Here is a 20,639-nt window from a genome sequence, read left to right as displayed (position 1 = left end):
TTAACTTGCCTGATGACAGGGAGTGAACACTTCTTCTGAAGTGGTACGTTTTCTCTGGCATGCATTCCCCAGTTTTAGCTGAGCCATCCGTGATTCCCCCCTTGGCTTTAATTATGGCACTGCCTCTAGTTTTCATCTCTCTTTACACCTTCTGCTTGCACCACACAGGGACTTAAAGGCCTCTGTATGCATAGTAACAGTTCTGCAAGATGAAATGCTGCTGTATAAATAAAGCATTCATCACACCTGCAAGGGAGGTTTGAATAAAATCCCACATAGTTTTACTGCATGAGCAATGAAAGATCGGAAATGACAAATGGGTTGACAAATGGTGTGCAGTACATAAATAGCATTATTTATTTACTCAGTCGTGTTGGAGTAAGTGAGATGAGGCTCGCTGGCTTTTTGAGAGAGTTGTCAGAGTATTTGTAAAGGCAGAGGCCGCAGGATGAAGCCTGAGCCCCTGGCCCTAGCAGGTAGGTAGCCATTAACTGGAAAACTGAAGTGTCTCTTTCCCAGGCTGCGTGGTTGCAGGGAATGACAGTGTCGTGGTTTAAGCCCAGCTGGCAACAAAGCACCATGAAGCTGCTCACTCACTGCCCCCCCACCCCCACCCCCCCCGGCACCAGTGGGATGAGAAGAAAATATAAAGAAATGCTCATGGGTTGAGACAAGGACAGGGAGGGATCACTCACCACTTATGGGATAAAGACAGGCTCAACTTGGGGAAGAACCAAAATCAATTTAATTTACTACCAATCAAATCAAAACAAGGATAATGAGAAGTAAAACCAAACCTTAGAACACCTTCCCCCCACCCCTCCCTCCTTCCTGGCTCAACTCTTCTCCTGATTTTCTCTACCTTCTCCCCACAGCAGCACAGGGGGACAGGGAATGGAGGTTGGGGTCAGTTCATCACAAGTTGTCTCTGCTACTCCTTATTCTTCAGGGGGAGGACTCCTCACTCTTCCCCTGCTCCACCGTGGGGTCCCTCTCACGGGAGACAGTCCTCCACCAATTTCTCCAGTGTGGGTCCTTTCCATGGGCTGCAGTCCTTCAGTCACAGGCTGCTCCAGCGTGGGCTTTCCCATGGAGTCACGGCCATCTCTGGGGGCATCCCCCTGCTCCGGCGTGGGGTCCTCCCCGGGCTGCAGGTGGGCATCTGCTCCCCCGCTCCCCTCCACGGGCTGGGGGGACACAGCCTGCCGTCTCACCAGGGCTGCAGGGGCATCCCCTCCTCCGGCGCACCTCCTCCCCACCTTCTGCACTGACCTCGGGGTCTGCAGAGGGGTTCCTCTCACATTCCAATCCCCCCACTCACTATCTGTTCCCCTTCTTAAATTTGTTATCCCAGAGGCACTGCCACCGTCGCTGATTGGGTCGGCCTTGGCCAGAGGCAGGTCCCACTTGGAGCTGGGGAAGCTTCTGGCAGCTTCTCACAGGATCCATCCCTGCAGCCCCTCTCCCACTACCAAAACCCTGCCACACAAACCCAAAATAGACAGATAGGATGAGGCTGGTTGGGATAGAGGGAATTTTCTAACTGGTCAATATTTTAGGGTTTGCCTGTCAATCTGTTTGCACTGAACTGTTTCTCCACACTGTCCATATGCCTGTGCTGGCTAATTCAGTATACTGAGGGGCGCTGGCTATTTATACACAGTTCAAAAAGCCTGGAGTGAGATGAATGCTGTTAAAGGCACTGATGACATAAGGAAAAGCCTCATCTTCTCAACATTTGAAAAAGAATTGACTTTCCATAGGCATACTGGGAAAAAAAGGAAGAATTTTGATGCCACCTGTGACTTAACAAGCTAGTCTTGTTTACACTAACAAAGAAAATAAAATACTGTCAGTCACCTGTTATTTTTACTGCCTTCAGGGTTAGCAGTAGTGAGTATATGGAGAGTTTCTTTAACCCTGAAGCTGAGTTGAGATGTCCTTACCCTTGACTGCTTACTCTTCAGCACCTGAGATACCATTCACCACTGCTCCTCATTACAGCCAGGCTGCAAAATGTGCTACCAAAGTATTGCAGGGTTTTAAATCACCACAATTTTAATGGCATTACATGGAATTGAATGTATCATTTTCTTCCATTGCTGCTCTTGCCTATACATTAATTGGTCAAATATTCATCAAGTCAGATAGCAGCAGAGTCTGCCTGATACTTCATTCTAGCAGTCCAACATACACTAGAAAGCTAGGATGCCATTTTCACACTCTACCAAAATGCTTCCTTAATTACTCGGAAAAAGTGAAGCCCACTACAAAGAGAAGAGGTTGGACTTCACCACCATAAGGGTGTTCTGCTAGAGGATGGGAACTAAGAATTTACGGCCATCCGTGGAATTAAATCCAACTCTTTTAGATCCTGAACAAAATCTGTGGTGCTGAACTACTGCAGAGAGCTGGAACAAAGCAGGTGCAAGGGACAAGGCATCATCAGACCAGTATGCTTGGCACTAACGGTCCTGATGGGGTGCAGGACTTCAGAGCTTCTTATGATTTTTAAGCCTGGGAGGTGTCACGGCATTATTAACAGGTAATTTCTATGAGTTGTTGAGCTGATGCAAGGGCCCCTGTGTCATGAGGCCAGGGGAATCGCTCCTTAGTGGCCCCAGGGGAGCACAGCTGTCACCTCTGCATCCATGTCTTCGTCTCCTTGAGAGAAGAGGGAGCTTTATAAATATAAATGTCGACAGGCACACATGGAATTGGACATGGCAAAAAGTCCAGTAGCTGCTTCATGGTCTCAAACATCAAGCACAGATTTCAGTAGGACCAAAAGCCAGTTGGCAAGTTACCCCTTGGCTGGGAAACATGGCAGGAGCTGGCATGTGTTCAGAAGTCATTTTTTGGCCATGGTGCCAGTGCTGAAGAGCTGCCCAGCCACGGCCTCTGCTCGGCAAGGGATGCTTTTTGGGTTTTCTCCCCCATGGAGAAGAAATTTTCCCATGACCTCACCAAAGCTTCCAGGGTTTGCCTGAGCATCTGTGGTCACTTCATTGAAAATCCAGAGGGCCTGGGCAGCTGGTGAGTGTTTTTGTCCAGCTGTTTGCAGTTTAAGTGCTTGCTTTCATTATTTGTACAAGGCTGGGGACAGATTTTCTGCCCCAAACTGGATCATTTGGTAAGTCAGAGCAGGCGAGCTGTTTGTGTGAGGGCAGGAGAAGAGGAAGACAAGACAAGCATTTTAGGGAGGAGGGTGGTGAGGATGTAGCACATGGCTGATAATCCTGTAGAGAAGTTGGGCACAGTTACAATGGATAAGTATAGCTGAGTGTGGGTCACGTGTTCGGGGTGGTCCTTTTTATTAACAATATTTTAAAATCTTAATATTCAAGGGAGGCTTTGGGTGGATGGTTTGGGAAGTCTCTGGTGACACGAACTAGGGAAACTCTTTGTGTTTTTTCTTAATATGGGAGTATCCTTGATTGTACACTTCCGCTATGCAGCTCAGACCCTGTTAATGGTCAGTGGTGCCTGTAAATGACTGTTCACCCACTGAATTCACTGGGGTGTGCATCAGGCCTGTGGGGAGGGGAACTATATGGCCAGCAGCATGGTTTTTTTTCCAGGAACAGGTTGGGTTTTTGCTTCTTGCAGTGAAGTGAATAGTTGATGCCTTCCTCCTGGCAGGGCTGAAGTACTCATGACCTAGCTAGCCCACAATGTGGCTGGGAGTAGACCATATTACACAGGTACAGTGGTGGTAGCTAGCAGTGCGAGCTAGCCCGCCTTGAGGAGCATTAATGCAGAAAAATATCCTGTATCTTCTTATCCCTCATATGCAATGAGGAGGAATGTGATAGCGGGAGCCACGCTCTCTTGGGAAACCACACTGCCAAATTTGAAAGCTTCACATGGCTGTAGCAGTGCAGCTCTGTGTCGTAAAATGGAGGATTTTATTTGCTTTTATTAAGTAACAGAAGCTTAATTAAGTTTCTCCTGAATGTAATAAAGTGATACAGCTGAATGTAGGTCAGTCCCAAGTAATTGTTTCACTGCTTTAGCAGCTGTTTAACTAATGCTCAAGTGTTAAATAAGAATGCTGAAAATTTTTTAAATTTTTTTCTTTTTTTTCTTTTTTAAAGGGGCTAAGTGGTCTTTTTCACAGGGGACTGTGAGGTTAGCCTTGGCCCTTTGAACCTAATTAATCAATGGTGAGGCTCTCTGAGTGCTGGCTGTGGAATGCTTTTTAATTGCTCACTTGTGCAGTCATTTGTTTTGTTTAACCTGCAACAGATTAAACTCTGTTATAAAGGTCCTTGCTTCTGTCGTAGAACAACTCCAGCCTTGCAGCAGCAGGCTCTCTGCTTGATTCCCGACCCCCCTGGGGATGTGGCAGGGAGAAGGGGAAGGACAGCTCTCCTCACTCCCCCTCAACCACGCCGCCTGGACCCGCTGGCGTTTTCACGGGTCCCCCCACTATCGCTGTCAGTGAGTTTCCCAGGGCTGCACTCTTGGCAAAGGGAATATCATTAGCTGTTAATATAACCCAAGAATTCTCCAGATATCTCCCTTGCTTGCTTTCATTAAATGTGAAACTTTAGAGACAGAAACTTTAATGATTTTCTGTGCGTGTGCGTGTGTGTAATACTGTATGCTCCACCGGGACCCCTCTGGCATCCCACTTCTCCAAACAGCTGTCAGGCAGCTCAGATTCTTTTCCAAACTGCCAATCTCCAAAAAATATTTCCTCCTTTTCTGGAGTGTGGAATTTCGCCCCTGAGTCAGAGGGTCTGCACAAAGCGATGGCAGGATTCAGTGACAAAGTTAAGGCTGCCAAAACATTAGGGCCAGAAATAAGATCTTTTATACCAGTTGGGAGGGGAGCAGGACTGTGAATTTCCAGGCTGCAGCGGGACTCTGCTTTCGCTTCCAGCCCCAGTGAATTGTTTTGAGACAGTATGTTTCTTGTAATGCTTGCCATTAGCATTCAGAAGAAAGCTAGATCATTTTAAGATGTTTCAAAAAGGGATGTTAAAATTTATCTTCCTTTTTATTAGATCCACTGCACCAAGGCACCCAGTGGCTTTGGAAATGTAAGTAATGAAAGGCAGAGAACAAATGTGAACTATAGAAATGATTTATGGAGACATCTGATTAATTTATCCTGCATCTTTACCCTTTCATCCATCTCCCTGGACTTCAGCTAGTATGTTTGAGCAGCATCAGTCACATATTTTAAAGTTGACTTCCTGGAGATACGCTCCATGTTCTGGAATGTGGATTCCCCAGTTTCTGCCCCACCTAAGGCTCCTGTGCAATCCTGGGCAGGCCGGATTTTTTCCACAGAGCCATCTGGGTTGGATTACCAAAGTGGTTAGGTACTCCATGACACAGCCTGCTGTCTGAAAAATGCTTAATAGCCAGGAGCTTCACTGCTCTCCATGAGAACTGAGGAGTCCCAGGCCATGCTCAAACAGCTGGGCCTTTTTGTAGCTCCTCCTAGAAGAACAAGCTCTTTGGAAAAATTCAGCTCTGGTGGGAGGCAGAGCTTTTCTGGAAAACTTGGCCTTTGAGTTTAGCTTCCTGAAAGGAAGCTTTCTTATGTACAGTGAGTTTAATTCTGTGAGTACAGCATTAGGCAAGCTCTGTAGTATGAAATAGCCAGTCCTCCAGTAATAAAGTATTTTCCTCATCTTCATAAGGAAGACTTGAGGTTTTGCAGAAGCCCTGTTGCTCTGCCCCACAGATGTTCAGAGGCCGTTTTCCTAACAGACTTTTTCTCAGGATAGTCTTTTTAGCCAAATCTGTATGCATTTTAATCATATATTTTAAAGGTAGATAAGGTATGTAATGAGCAAGAAGTGTCCCTTTCAGTATGGTGACCAGATAGTAGCAGTGCAGGAGAAGAGCTGATGGGCATATATATAGTTGAAAACTGAGATAGATAGATAGGATAAATGGATAGGTGGATATATATGCTGAAAAATGCCCCAGGAAGGACAAGTGAGGAGGGAATCGGGTGGTGGGAGGGCAGAGGCATGTGATCCCTGACTTCTCCCAGCTTAGTGCTGAGCACAGTGTGAGAAAGCCTTGCTGGAGCTGCTGGAGAGATGTTCTCAAAAATGCATCCCTCCGTCCCCTCCCATGTTGCTGCATGCAGCCACAGAAAATTCAGTGCTATGTTTAGACATTTTGAGGAACTTCACAACGGCACTTTCAAGTAATATATCTAAGATTAGGTGGTTTGTTGGTTTTGTTTTTTTTTTTTTTTTCCTTACCATTTGCTTCTGTATATGCTTTGGCTGGGCAACGCTGGGCTGGGAAGTGTATGAAGGTTTTGTGATGCTGTGCTTTCTCCTGAGCTTAGAATCAAAGTGCAGGCTGCCTTTATTCAAGCTTTGGGCTAAAGATCAAAGAGGCAGAGTTGGCTACGTTGGAATAAAATAAAAAATAAAAATCCCTTTTGAAAATCAAAAACATATTTAGTTCATTTCAGGATTATTTTTTGAGAAAGTTTAGTTTCTTTCTGATTATTATTTGTACTGCTTTAATGCCTGAGACACAGACAGGGGCAAGACTCTTTTGAACAAGGTGCTGTGCAAAATCAGGCTCCATTAACAGATGCTGTATTAATAGCATATGACTCTGGCAGGCTGTTTGTTTTACTTGCTAAAATTATCTTTTTGTCTGAACTGATTTAGCTATGATGCTAAAGGCATAACCTGTCACATGTTGATCATACATCTCACTTGGTTGGGAGGCTTACCCCAGCCCCAAGAGGCTGAGGGGCGATTGCTTCCTTAACTAAAATCTATGGACCTTTACTTAAAAATCACCTCGGTATCATTCCATTGGCAAGAATGATGAAGAGAGAGGTTGCTCTGGGTTTTAGAAACAGTGCTGGATGGATGCCTTCGGTTCACTCCTGAGTTCATCAGGGAGTTGCCCAGCTTTGACCTCCCATGCTGTTCGGACGTATTAATTGTTTTTCATTCTGTCATTCAATTATTATGTCAAATTTGAGATGGAGTGCAGTACAAATTATTTTGGCTCAAAACCTTTCTTTAACCCTATTCACAGAGGTGAAAGGCTAATACATTAAACCTACTGGCCAATGAATACAGATTACTTTAGTCCGTTTACAGACAATATTCTCTAATCTCAGGTTTTTTCTTTTGCAGGAACCAGTCAGTGGCTGGGATGGGGGCATTCGGTGGTGACAGTAAATGGCAGCATTGCAGTTATTACAGGCTGCGTAATTCCTTGTACTTTGAGAAAACGTGACAAACAGTGAAGGGGGTGCAGTGGAAGTAATAACAGATTTTCCTTTAACAACAGGACAGAGTATCTTTTTTTATTCTTTTTTGTTAATATATTTAAAACTTCTCTAAATGTTTGTATTCAGATCTGCTTTTTGGTCAGCCAGTGTTGAGCAGCAGATTCGTACTTCGCGGTGCTACAGAGCTGCAGCGCCTTGGTGTCCAGCACAGCATCAGCTCCCTGTGCTGCAGACTTGGTGGATAGGAAGGTAATGGTAGACTGAGGGTCTGAACACACTTCAGAGCTGTTCTAGAGAAAATAATTCTTTGCCACTTGCTCTGGATATCCCAGCTATAGGTAGCTGTGCTAAAGATGAAGAAAAAATGGGCTTTAACTTGCACTGATTCATGTTAAAATGGCAATGAAGACAAAGTAATGTGGAGTGCCAGCTGAAATTCAGCCCAGACCTCCTCTAGTCTTTAATTTGACCTCCTAACCCAAATTAAAAGCCAGATTGTTTTCTCTTTGCAGTTATTTTAACTAGTGTTAACTCTGGCTAAACCGACGAGCCTTTTATTGGTTGGTTTGTTTTAGGTGTTTACTCTCCTCTCCAGATATCCTGTTAGTGTTTTGTAAAGTGGATTTTTATTAGGGTGCTACAGAAGTTTATGGAGTTGGAAGAAGTAGAGTACCTGTAAAAGGGCAGATGTTGTTCTTTAGAAGATGAGCTTTAGAGCCTTAAGGCTTGCCTGGTTTGGTTTTCAGCCCTACGGACTGGCATCCAATAAAAGATATTAGCCTACATTGCAAACCTGGCCTTGCTTGTGTCCTCAGCTCCTGGCAGCTGGAGCAACACCATGACTCAGTGCAGATCTGTTTTCCATGCTGAAATTGTCTAAATATACCCAATGGCTTGGACAGATCATCGTTTTGTTGTTCTTGTGCTAAGTGTTTCTTCCACCAGGCTTGCATTCAGGTTCCCTGTTGCCGCAGGGATGCTCTAGCCAGGCACATTAGCACAAGGCACTTGGCAGGTTTTCTTGTTGGGGTACTCATTTATTGCTTTTGGGGATTTCATCTTCCCTCCTCACTGTTAATTGCAAAGAGATGGGACAGAAAGAAATCTGAGGAAGCTATAAAATGTAAGAGATGTTACATGAAGAAGCAAAGGGGAAAAAGCTTTCATTGCTTGGATGGACCCTCCTTTGGAGGCTGATGACGAGCCAGGGCATCCCTGCTGGCAGGTCCTGCCCTAGACCTCAGACTCCTGAGCTGGGGAGTCCCTGGCAGCAGACCAGATGTACTATGTGCAGGGGTGCCCCAAATTGCCATTAAATCTGTTAAACCTTGTGAATTTGCTGTTAAATGCTTCTTGTTAAATTTTAAGGGCCTTATCAATGAGTTGAAACAGCATAATTACTTTTCCTTTTTTCTTTTTTCCTACATAAAACTGGTATTTAAATTATTTCCAGGACCTGTTTTCCATCTTGCTCCCAGGCTCTCCGTAATATATCAAGGTAGTCCCCTCGGTGACCTTTAGAGCTTGGATTCAGTTTGACTCTGCAGGATTTTTCTGCTGTGTGGCTGGCTGGGGTTTTGGTGTGGTTTGGGTGGTTTGGTTTTTTCCAATTTTGCTTTGCTCAATATAAAATAATAATCAGAGGAACAAAATGGATTGAGGCTATAGAGCGAGGACTCTTTTTTCCCAGCAAACATCATAAGATTTTACAATAACCATAACAGTTTAAATGTATCTAGGCATATCTCTACAAAGGCACTTGGTGAGGCTGCAATTAGAGTGCTCTGCCTCTTCTTGTATTAGTTTGATCACATAAGAAGCAGCCTATCTGACAGCTCTAGCACCTGGATAGATAATTAAAACCCGTCAATAAAACAACAAAATGCAGTGTGTGGTGGGACTCGTCTGTGCTAGCATTAAACACCACAGATAATTATATCGCAGCAGAGGTTGGAAAGCCAGCTTCTCTGTGCTCTGAAGGATCAATAAAAAGGCCCATTCATAATGAAGAAAATGTTAGAAAAACTGGATTTTCATCTCCCTGTCATTAGATCCTTTGCTTTTAAGGTTTTGCAGAGGCAGAAGACGATTCTGTTGAGGAATTCTTTGTTTCTGGAAGCTAAACAGGTGGAGGATTTAGCTTTGCTTTAGTGCAGCACATTATTGAAAGCAAATATGGTGAACCAAAGGCCTTTCTCAGGGCTTGCGGTTCTGTTCTCCCCTCTCCACCCTCCGCTGCCTCCCTTCTCTGTTTGCTTCTTTTTTTTCTTTTTCCCCTTATTTGCAGGGCATCACATTAACTCCACTTACGAGTGAAATTTCTCTTTGCTTCCTGTTTACTTTCTCCAGGGCATTTTTTTTTTTTTCTTCTCTCTTGGCCCTTCCTAAAGGGTTGATTTGGAAATATTACATATTGACAGGGGAGAACACACTCCTGGCTGACTTATTTGCTGTGACAGCCTATTTCTTAAAGCAGTCATCCATAGACGAGATTTTTGTGTTCCAGAGAAGGAAAAAGATGTCTTGCAGCGTTTCTGTGAAGGATAATGAATTAAGTCTGTTTCTTACTGTAAAACCATTAGAAAAGTATAATAGACCTTGAGGAAGAGGCTTAGATATTGATGTCTTGGCTATATTAGTGTGCCTAGGCACATGATGGCTGCCTTGTCTTTGTAGAAAAAAAATAAAGTCAATGTAAAGTAGGTGTTTCCGTTGAGGAGAGGGAGAAAGAGTATCTTCGTTTTTTGGTGACCGGTGCTCATGAACATAGGTGAGCTGGTTTGGTCAGCACATGTGGGCATTAAGAATTCCTTGTTCTAAGTTGCTGTATGCAGAGGGTAGCACCAGCTGTGAGCAGGGTTTGTTAGCAGCAGCAAAGGATGGATATGGCAGCTCAGGGCTTTCCATACAAATCCAAGTTCACAGTCACATAGCCTGAAATTTTCCGATCTTCAGGGTATTGAAGAGCCTAGCCCTGGACTCTGATGGTCTGATTGCAGATTCAGAGGGAGTGAGTGGCTTCCCCATTTGGAGTGGTTTCCAGTATGCCCTGTTCACAGGAGCTCCCGGCCACAGTGTCGCAGAAAGCGTTGCTCTACCTCAGAAGGGTTTGTCTCTAGAGACTAAGGACCAGGAGAAAGAGGGTGTGTTGGGGATGAAACTGATGTTTGAGCCTCTAGGCTTGTCGTGGACCAGTGCACGGATTTCTGGTTGCTCTTCTCCTGGCGTTCCTAGCATGACAGATACCTGCCCCTGTGGTTTTGGCACCCATTTTTCTTGTCTGGGGCAAATGCTTCCCACCTGGATGGGGTGCTGGAGGACCTACTGGTATTGTACCTGTGATGATTAATGCTGAAAGGCTTTTGTTTGGGACTGATCTTTGCATTTTTGTTCTGGCAAACGTATCGCCCCAGACACGTCTAGCCTGATGCTGTTGACATGTCTGTGCTATTAAAGTTTCTGGAAAGGCCTAAAATAAACATCACCTGCAAAACTATTATTTTTTGCTTTCTTTCTTTTTTGGTAAATATATCAACAATGTCAGCATTGGAAAAAATCAAAGATGTCGGGGCAGGAATAAGCAGCTGTTTATGTCTTAAAGGGTTTCTGCCTCACTATCACAAGACAACCTTGTCACTTAAAAATCACAAAAATGCCAGGGAGAGGGAATGGAAGTTTGCTGAAGGGAAATGAAGTTTTGGTGTTGGGTTGTTGGGGTTTTTTTCAGTCTGAACTGAGAGTTGCAAGCAGAGTTGAGCCCTGCAGCTGGTGCTGAATTCAAATGCTTCCTTCAGTCCCACTGCTATAAATGCAAAACAAGTGCCACATGAATTATTATTACTGTTTTACATTAAAACTCTTGAATGTCATTTTCCACTGGAAGTGGGAGAAGTTCTGCAAAAATAATCCATGATTTCTGTTATAGTGTATGTGTTACACTGGATTGACACCTCTGTTCTAGGATAAATATTTTTCCACATATGAAAGATGAAACAGGTACCTTAATAAGTGGGAATAAATGTAGCTGGAAAGAAGACATAGAGAACCCCTTTTTTTCTTTTTTCTTTTTTTTTTTTTTTTTTTTTCCTTGTGACTGGGACAATTTACACTTTTCCTAGGAGGTAATTCTTTCCTCTCCAAAACATGTATGTGAATAATGTGTACTTCTGTTTATGAGATGCTGGGTGCTTAAGGACTGCTGAGTACCTCAGACTGATTTTTAGGAGGGTTTGGGCTATTCTGTTTTCCTGAACATACAGGAATGTATGTTGCCGTCAGTGTCTCAAGTCGGGGTGAAAATGCAGATCTCGGGTTATGCTTTGGTTTCTGATCTCTTGGTTGGTCTTGGTAGGCATCTGTGCCCTGGCAAAGTGGATGTGAGATAATGGCCTTTTCATTGAGCACGCTTTGCACCAACACAAGTGTTTACAGAGGAACCCAGGCACTCGCAAGTCACATTTTTCCATATCTTGCAAAATGAAAAATGCAGCAGGCTTCTTGCCTTGCTAGCCTGAATGCTGTGGCAGCACAGTGAGTTATTTCTGGTGAGCTGTGTGGACACTCTTGGTCCAGGCAAAATGTTCACAAATCCCAACAGCAATTACAGAAGTGGCCTGAGATGTGCAGGGTCTCAGAGAAGCAGGCTCTATCTTCACGTGCCTACCTTGCACTTCTGGGAGCAACAGGGAGAGAGAAATTATTGCAGATATAAATAAGGACTTCAGAATAAAACAAACCAACCCCAAACAATAGGTTGGCTATAAATTCCTTGTCAGATTTCATAATAAATGGCAATAAGGGGAACTAAAACCACTCGAGGGGCTCCTTTAATTCTTCCATGTCTCCAGAACATTTGCCTTAAAATGTTGTACAAACTAATAAAATGGACGATGCTTTTTTAATAGGCCTAAAATTGTCTATCTGGTCCCCCAAATTCACAGATTCCTCCCACAGTTCTCTTCTTTACTTGGTGGCAGAGCATGTGGAGAATGAGAAAATACCCCAGCAGGCCAGGGGTCGCTTAGGAAAGCGACATGAGGGCAACACAGGGGAAAGAGTAGTTTCGTTTGAAGGAGCTGATGAATCAGTGCTAGAAATAAGAGGTGCTTGTCAAAAGGTCATAATAAGAGGTATAGATGGATGTAAAAAAGGTGACTGTAGTTTTTTGGAGTACAGTTATGCTAGAGCCAGCGATGCAAACGGTTCCTGCCCTGTTGGAGGGGATTCTAGCAAGATGCAGAGCTGCTGTTTCTAGGGTAATGCTAAGGGACCTAGGTAGTGTTTCTGTGATTGCCCTATAGAAGAGACAGATTATGCTAGAGCTGATCCAGTGCTGGTACTCACTGAGAATTGTAACTCCAGTTGTTAGTAAAAGTCTTCCTTCAAGAAAGGAGGAAGAAAAAAGAAAAAGAAAGAGAAAGAGAAAAGAAGGAGAAAGAGAACGGAAGAAAAAGAAAAAAGGAAAAGAAAAAGAAAAGAAAGGAAGAAAAAGGAGAAGAGAAGAGAAGGGATCCTTGTTGCATTGACTGGAAAGTTCAATACCCAGCACTGAGCCTCATGACTTGGAGGAGTTTGGAGTGAGTATTACAAAGACCAAAGCGCCAAGAAATCCCAAGATTCAATGTATAATCCTGTGATTTACAAAGAAAAGCTTGTGGGCTGGTTTGCTGGGAATGGAGTAAGGCATGATTACATGTTTTTTTTCCTCTCCGTTTTCAAGGCTACAGATGCATCTTCTTTTATACATCTCTTTTTCTATGTCACTTCTTGTGTGTCACTTAGTGTCACCTAGGCCTTTAATCTGTCTGGAAAGAAATATGACAAAACTGAAGGGACCAAGAAGCTGTTGTGAAAGTGGGAAAAAAGTATAAGCAAAAGCACAGCAACCAGAGCTTTAATGATGAGTGGTTTTTACCTCTTTCTCCCCTTAAAATTTTTGTAGCCTGATGACTGACAGTAATAGTTGTTTGAACAGGTATTAGTTTTTTTCTAAGGTTTTTAGTCCAAATTTCCCTCATCCTTTAAGTGTGCTGGAATGGGAACCTGTATGTTTCACCCTGGGGTGATAAAGAAAACTCGAAATGCCAAGTGCCCGACACAGTCTTGCTGCCCCTATGAAATGAGTGTGAAAAAGAGAGAAGGTTGAGTTTTTCTGGTTTTGGTGGGGTTTTTTGTATGAGCCCTTTTTTGCAAATTGTGTGAAGTACCGACACTGCATAGTATTTGAGCTTTTATTTGGGAGTTTTTAATTTGGTTTTCTGTTATTTCTCCCTCTCCCCCTGCCCCCCCCCAAGATGGCAGTGACAATTTGATGTTGCCACCTTTTGATATTTCTGTTCTTGGTAGGCTTGGTGCTTTGCCATCCCTCAGTCCAGGGATGCGCAAGGGGACTTCAGGACTTGCTAGAGTTGGGGGGAAAAGACCACACCAGCACCCTGCATTCCACACTCAACCCCTTGCATCATGGTGCTTTTACTCTCTTTGGTGATATCTGAGAAGACAGCATGCATTTGGGGAAGTTAAGGCTGGTGTTCACGGCCTTCAGCTTCCAAACCAAGTTTTAAAATACTGGTTATGAACCTGGAGCTTTCTAGGTTGCATGTTTTTGCTTCTGTTTTTTTGTGTCCAAGTTCTTGCATAAAAAAGAAATGGCTGCAAGGAAGTGCTTGGCCATACAAAGCAAATGCTTCTTACAGACAGAAAGAAAGAAAACACATGCAGATGAACCCTAAATGTGTCTGTTCCTCCTCCCACTTCCAATTCCTCAGAATTTTGGATCCTGACTCGTGATTTTGAAATGTCTCTTTGATCCATTGCTCTTATTCTATGTCATGTGGCCAGGGCTGTCCCTACAGCCAGAGAGACTATTGATTAGGCCAGTGCAATTGCTTTTTGAAAGCACACTGAGCCCAGTAAAGGATTTTTGTTGAAAGTGAAGTTTTGGATGTTGTTCAAAGCCTCTCCTGGAAGACTGCCCACTCACATGGTCCAACCTACCTGTGATATCCCAGCCAAGCCACCTGTCTGTAAGTAGCAAGGGTGAGGACAACAAACTTATCCTTTTCGTTAATAAAATTGTTTTTCTGTGTATATGATAAAACTAGTCATTTGCTGTGATAACTGTCATCTTTCAACTAGAAAACATGACAATGTCCCAGCCCTCTGGATTATCTGTTACCCAGCAAAATATCCCAATGAGCAAGCGTATCAGCTCTTATTAATCTTTCCATAAAATTAAAGAAATTATGGAGCTTAAGGCAGTCACTAATGAATCAATTTTAATTTATGGGCTGAAATAAAATCCTCATTAAGGCTGACAAACTATAGCCTCAGGTAAACATGAGGCATTTCTACTGCAGACTTAAATGAGTTCTGCGCTGGATGTCATGGCTTCTGCCAGAAGAGCAGGAGGGTCAGGGGTCCCATGTCACATCAGAGGGGGCAGCATCTTAGAGAAAGTAAATGCAGTGGTCTAGTCCTTAGGAGGTCTCTTTCTGGCATGCAAAAGCATAAAAATCAAAGACTAATTATATTTCTCTCTCTCTCTTTTTTTTTATCTTTAAACAAACAAGCAGATAATTTTCCCCATAGAACTGCTGTTTGCTAAGTGTTTTTGCATCCCCAAAACACACAAAAGTTGTACATAGAGGTGCTTCCACCATGAAAGTGGAGGCAAATGTGGGTTTCCACGTATGCACAAAACAGTCACCCATGAATGCGAGTCATATGTGCCACAGGGAGAGCATCTCGCAGGGCCTAACCTGTGTGTGTGTGCTCTTAACCTGAAAGATGCTTAGTGCAGCGGACAGGGTCACTTCCTTCTCTGTACAATTGTATGGCAAGAACTTCAGTGAGAACAACGTTTGCTTTTGGAAAAAAACATCATCTCAGGAGATGCATCCATGCTAGGCAAAATGACTGAATAAAACTTAGCCATTTATAACTAATGAAAGTGGTTTTAGACAGCTTATTTGGTGATTATTTTTTTTTCCAGTCAAGTGTTACAGTTTCTAATCTTTGCTTTGTATTAAACAGCTTTATTCAAGGTGACTGTTTTTGTGGGAACACTTTATAAATATTTTGTAAAACGTATTTGTTATGTCTGCTATAAAATACACAATTATTATTTTTGCCACAAATGTTGTTGGTTTAGTCTTTGTATTTTGTTTGGTGGAGATGCTGGTATTTAAGGTTAGTTGAGGTCACTGTGATGGAGTTTGAGTTTCAAGAATTAGAGGACCATATACCTGTAATATTTTTTTTTAAATCTTCCTCTGGGTTTGGTTTTAAAGCAATACCTGCTGGTGCCGTAAGAAGTGCTTGTAGGGGAAAAGGTTGTGCCACTATGCTTCTTCCCTTTTGGCAATAAGCTGATGAAGACATTGATGTTTGCCATCAGCCTTTGCGCACTCTCTGGAGAGCTTCCCTAGCTGATGCTGAAGTCCTGGGTTCTGCATCTTCACTCCTGTTGATGCTGGAGGGGTCGTTCAATGTCTTGACCTGTCCTGCTGTCTGGACTGTTTTCTGACTCTCTTATTTTCTTGCTTTTCAGATGCAGTAATCGGACCCAATGTGCAGTTGTCGCTGGCCCTGATGTGTTTCCAGACCCTTGCCCTGGGACATACAAGTACCTGGAAGTGCAGTATGAATGTGTCCCTTACAGTATGTATCTTGATATATTTGCATTTGTTTCTTTAATAGACATCTGATTTACTCAGGAGACTGGGCCAGCCTTGAGCCTGTCTCTCATTGCCCGAGGGCAAGTAAATGCTCAGTGACAAACCACGTGCATTATACGAGACTGAGCTGATAAGATATGAAAAATTGTCCGCTGTGCAAGGTTTGTGCTTAGGTTAAAAATATCCTAATAGTGCCCCATGTTTCCTTGTTGTACAGTGTAACAGTGACATATGACCTTTTGGAAAACACTTGGGAAACCACGTTAGTGAAAGCAGACCAGAAGAATGAAGCACTATTGCTAGCTTATAGTTTCTCTTTCCAAAGTTTTATGCTTGTAATCATACAGCAGTGTGCTTCGACCAACCTGTGTCCATGTAGTTGGTGACACTTCCTAAGTGCCTTAAATACAGTATTGTATTGCCAAGGAGGTAGGAAGCTAATGTCTTGGGAAATTTGATGTTTGATGGTAGAAAATAATAATTTATAAGCTTCCAAGGTTAAGAAGGCAAATTACAGGCAAGCCATTTAATCTGTATTTTTGAGGGTAGAAAGATAGTCATCTGGGATTACAGCAATATGCATCGAGCAGGAAATGTCAGAGCTACAAAAAGTTAAGTGTACCTCAGAATTTGCTTTCTGTAGAAACAAATTTGTTAGACACAGTTACAGTCCTACTGTCAAAAATGGCATACCTCAAAAAAAGACATAACAACGGTAATACTACTTTTTGTTAGCAGTTGTAAAGGGCTGAGTGGTGAATAACAGTACTATTTCTAGGTTTTCATTCTGAGTAGGCCAAAGCTCCTAGCACACCTCTCAAAATAATAAAGCAGGTACAGGAATGGACACTTTCAAGCCACAGAGTTGTATTGAGAGAGCAGTAGGAGACTTCAATTTGCTGAAACCCAGGATTTGGCTCGAGGACTAAAAGAGGATCTTCTTCGTCGCCTCGAGCACAGGCTGCAGGAGAGCAAATGTGGCTGAGAAATGACAGGCACGCTATCCAGAGGGGAAGTGAGAACTTACAAGCTCTCGGGTGGTCCCCGTCCCTCATGCAGGAGGTGGCTGCCTGCCTGCTGCCATGATGTGGAAAGGCTGTGTGGGGTTTTGCTTGTTGTGAAACTACAAGGTGAGGGATGCAGCTAAGACCACCTCTCTGAGCAAAGGGGACCCTTTCTGCTGAGAGACTCTGTCTCTCTGCTGGTGGGGGGCTCGGTGTGTCCATATTTGATTTTTCTAAACAAAAACGTGAAGCTTCTAAATGGAGTGATGGAATATTCTTTATGGGATGAGGTATTAAACCCATGGAAAGAGTGACATCAGGGGTTTAGCGTCTGCCCTAGCAAGCTCATACCAAATTACCAGTTTGGAGTTATTCCACTCTAAATGAGGTTTTTCATTTTACAAATGACACTGTGAGTGGGGAGGGTGAGGGGAGATCGGTTTCTACTTATCATAGCAGGTTGTATTTCCTTGTGATTCGTGATTTGCATGAGGTATGCCATTCCCTCCTGAGACTGGGCTGGTAAAGCAATAGTCATTACCTAGAACCCCTCCGTAGCATTTGTTGCATATGAAACAAAGAGGAATAGCGGTGCCTTGTGAAAAGGTAATATGTGAATATTATGCCCCGAGGTGTTAATCGGCCCTGTGTATAAGATGTAAAATGAGTCTTGTGAGAGGTTGCTCAGTACCAAATGTACAGTAAGGATTGAGTATGTTTTAGTGATATGAACATGGGGAGGAAAACAACAATGACAACAAGCCGTGCTGCCTTTGCAATTAAGTTAGTAGCTTTGATGGCTGTTTCCTCCATTTGTTTATGAATCAAATATAGTGCCTCTGTGAGTCGAGTTATGGGGGAAGAAACAAGGGGCGAGCATGTTGTAAAATAGGATCCCATCTCCTGGGCTTGTTGTTCTGCATTGCCTAGGAAACTTTGGGTGAAATCTTCATGCGTTGTTATTACGTGTATCACCAGGGAAGTTGGTTGTGTTCAGGCAAACTGTGTCCCTTCATCTGCAGATGTGGAGTGGGAAACCTAGGACTCCTTTTATTCTTCTCCTACCTCGGTCTCTGCCTGGCTTTACTGCCGCCATTTCTTCCCTCTAATGAAAATGGTCAGCTCAACTTTGCAGATGTTACCTGCCTGGGCCCCAGGAGTGCCCCATGAGTAAAAGCCATCCAAGCGATGGGGAAGGTGTCAGCTCTGGTCAGCAAGGGTATGGTTGGACCAAAGCTATGCCTGGTGGATGAAATCTGTTTCTCCCTCAATGCCCTTGGTGATGCCTCTGCTGTTTGCTGTGCATCAGTTGGTCACCTCACATTCTTGTCACCAAGCCCACGTGCTTCAGCCCCTCTTGCCAAATTTGGGCTGTTGCCCAAGTCCTTCCAGGTCCAGCTTTCTTAGCTTCGCTACCCACACGCAGCCACCTTGCATGATGCTTCGCTGGAGGAGGGGAGTGGGCTCTACAGGCTCCCCGGTGCTTCTCACTGCTGGGGAAAACCCTCGGCTGCTGACATTTCCTCGGTAGCTTTGTGCACCGAGCCCTCGGTGAATGGTGGTGTCTGCCAAATGGCCATCTCCTAAAGAAATACAGCAGCTGCATAACAAAGGAATTAATATTTCAGCAGGCACTTGTGCTTGTGTGCAATTCCAGCTTGCTTTGTCTGGTTGCATGGGCTACTCCTCATGGTTTCAAATTATTCCTTATGGACAGAGAGAGACAGTTTACCAAAGCGCTGGCTCAGCAGCAGAGAGGGAGTGTGTGTGTGTCTCAAGAGAGTATCGTTTAGGAGTCATCTTTAACAGATGTTGTTAGGACTGACCTTAGGTGCTTATACTCAATATAGTGCTAGTGTATACGCTCCCTCGGAGAAAAATTATGGAAGATTTAAAACTCCATTGGGTAGCCTGCTCCTCTTGCGATTTTATTTATTTATTTATTTAATTCTTCTACCACTAACTCATATCACTTTCAAGAGGAAAGCAGCCCCCTTTCCTCTCAGGAGGGGGAAAAACAAACCTCTTCTAACTTCAGTAGCTCATATATTTTAAAATGTCCTTTATATATTACCCTCCACACCGCATTCCTGTGTGTTCACTAGAGATGCCCCTGACAAGGAGAGTTTCATGAGGCTGCAGCTACTCTCGACATGTGGGGAAGACAACAGATGATTATGCAGATAGCCCGGTCCTCTCCTTGTTTTCCTGACCCTGTAGTCAGTTTATGTGATGACAGATGCTGTCTACAAAAATGGACAGTCATTCCAAGGACTTCTGGCCTTTTTTTTGTTGCCCTCTGACAATGAAAAGCAAGTGAAAAGCAAGTGATTTCAGCAGGTGAAAAGATACCAGGACTAATTTGACAGGCTTCAGTGGTATCGATTGTCCTATTTTTCTGGTATCAGAAAAAGTTACAAAATTAATTTTGTCTTTCTCAAAGCAGGCCTTGGCATGTGGTGTTTATTTCTCTGACATCTGCTTTAAATACTGCCCCTTCTGAAATACTGAAATTACTACTCCAGTTTTCTTAAACTGAATGTTCTTTTAATCATTACTGACCCAGAGAGCTTTTCCATGGTTTTCTGTTAAGTATGTACTACTGCAGACCTGCAGTTTGCTGTTGCCAGCGCTGTGGACACATGGCACATTGCGGAGAGATGTCTGAAACTGCATTTTAGGCTGCGTTACACTGTCTGTAAGTATGAGAAACCTCACTTTGCAAGGGCCCCTTTGATCCAGTACTCTGTTGTTGTTTCCTAGTGCATCCCCTCCTTCTCCCCTTCTCCCTTTAGGGAACAGTGTTAAATGGGTAATGGGAACAGCAGTGGTAGAGGTGGTTTTGTGAAGCTAGATCAACACTCTCATTGCAGAAACACTTCAGTATCTTCTTCTGGTGCTTGTACAGTCCTGTTGTCATGGTGCCAGTACATCTAGGAGTGTAATTTCTCTTATTTCATCTTTGTAATGTGCTAAGGGGCTTCCCACTTTACTCATGAGCCAGCACAGAAAGCAGATGAGCCATTTGTCCAAGGCTGTACATGAGACTGGTGACAGCAGGAGTCCAGTTTTGCAAGACCAGTGGTGGTGGGAGAGCTGCTGAGCTAGTTATCATTGTAAGCAGCCAGATTTTCTATTGATAATCTGATAAATCTGAACCAGCGTGTTGGTTTTCCCTATGCAAATACAGCCTTTGTATGCATGTAACACTTTACAACTCAAACCATCCGTGTTTTAGTAGTCCTGCATGTATTTCTGAGATGGATGAAAAGAAAGAACAACCCACTCCAGGCTGACAAGCCTCCTTCCCTTTGCTCTCCTGAGCACGCATGTTCCATGGACCACGGCAGCAGCGCTGCCCTTCATGGGTGATACCCCAAGTCAGAACAGGGGCAGATTTTCCAACATGTAACTATCTACCATTGGCTTTGACTGAAATGTAGGGATTGTCTGCATTTAGATTTTATTTCGGTTTCGAAAAAGGTGTGAGTTGAAAGCGCAGAGGTATTTTGGAGTACTTTTTCTGTTCATTTCCCCCTAGAGACAACCGTTCAGGCTCCCAAGGATCCAGAGTGGTGTTGGAAAGAGGTTTTAGCTAGCTGAGTCAAATTTACTTTCAGTTTTTCCTAAGCTCTCAATTCCCTTAGGTTCTAGGTTTTGGAGTACACAGAATAACTTGTGCACTGTTGTTCTTCAGAATATTCTTTTTTTTAATAGGGACTT

At 43.6% G+C, this 20,639-nt stretch overlaps 1 protein-coding gene across 1 annotated transcript in view; it reads left to right on the top strand.

The window, feature by feature from the left end:
• ADGRL3 (adhesion G protein-coupled receptor L3) overlaps window positions 1-20,639 on the top strand; it is a 338,557-nt gene that overhangs the window by 98,988 nt on the left and 218,930 nt on the right. The window contains exon 3 of the mRNA XM_075033579.1: window positions 15,786-15,895. Coding sequence (XP_074889680.1) covers window positions 15,786-15,895 — 110 coding nt within the window. The remainder of the gene's footprint in view (window positions 1-15,785; window positions 15,896-20,639) is intronic.

Source organism: Buteo buteo, chromosome 1 (genome assembly GCF_964188355.1).
Source record: "Buteo buteo chromosome 1, bButBut1.hap1.1, whole genome shotgun sequence".
Classification (NCBI taxonomy): domain Eukaryota; kingdom Metazoa; phylum Chordata; class Aves; order Accipitriformes; family Accipitridae; genus Buteo; species Buteo buteo.
This window is presented reverse-complemented; position numbering and strand designations above follow the sequence as displayed.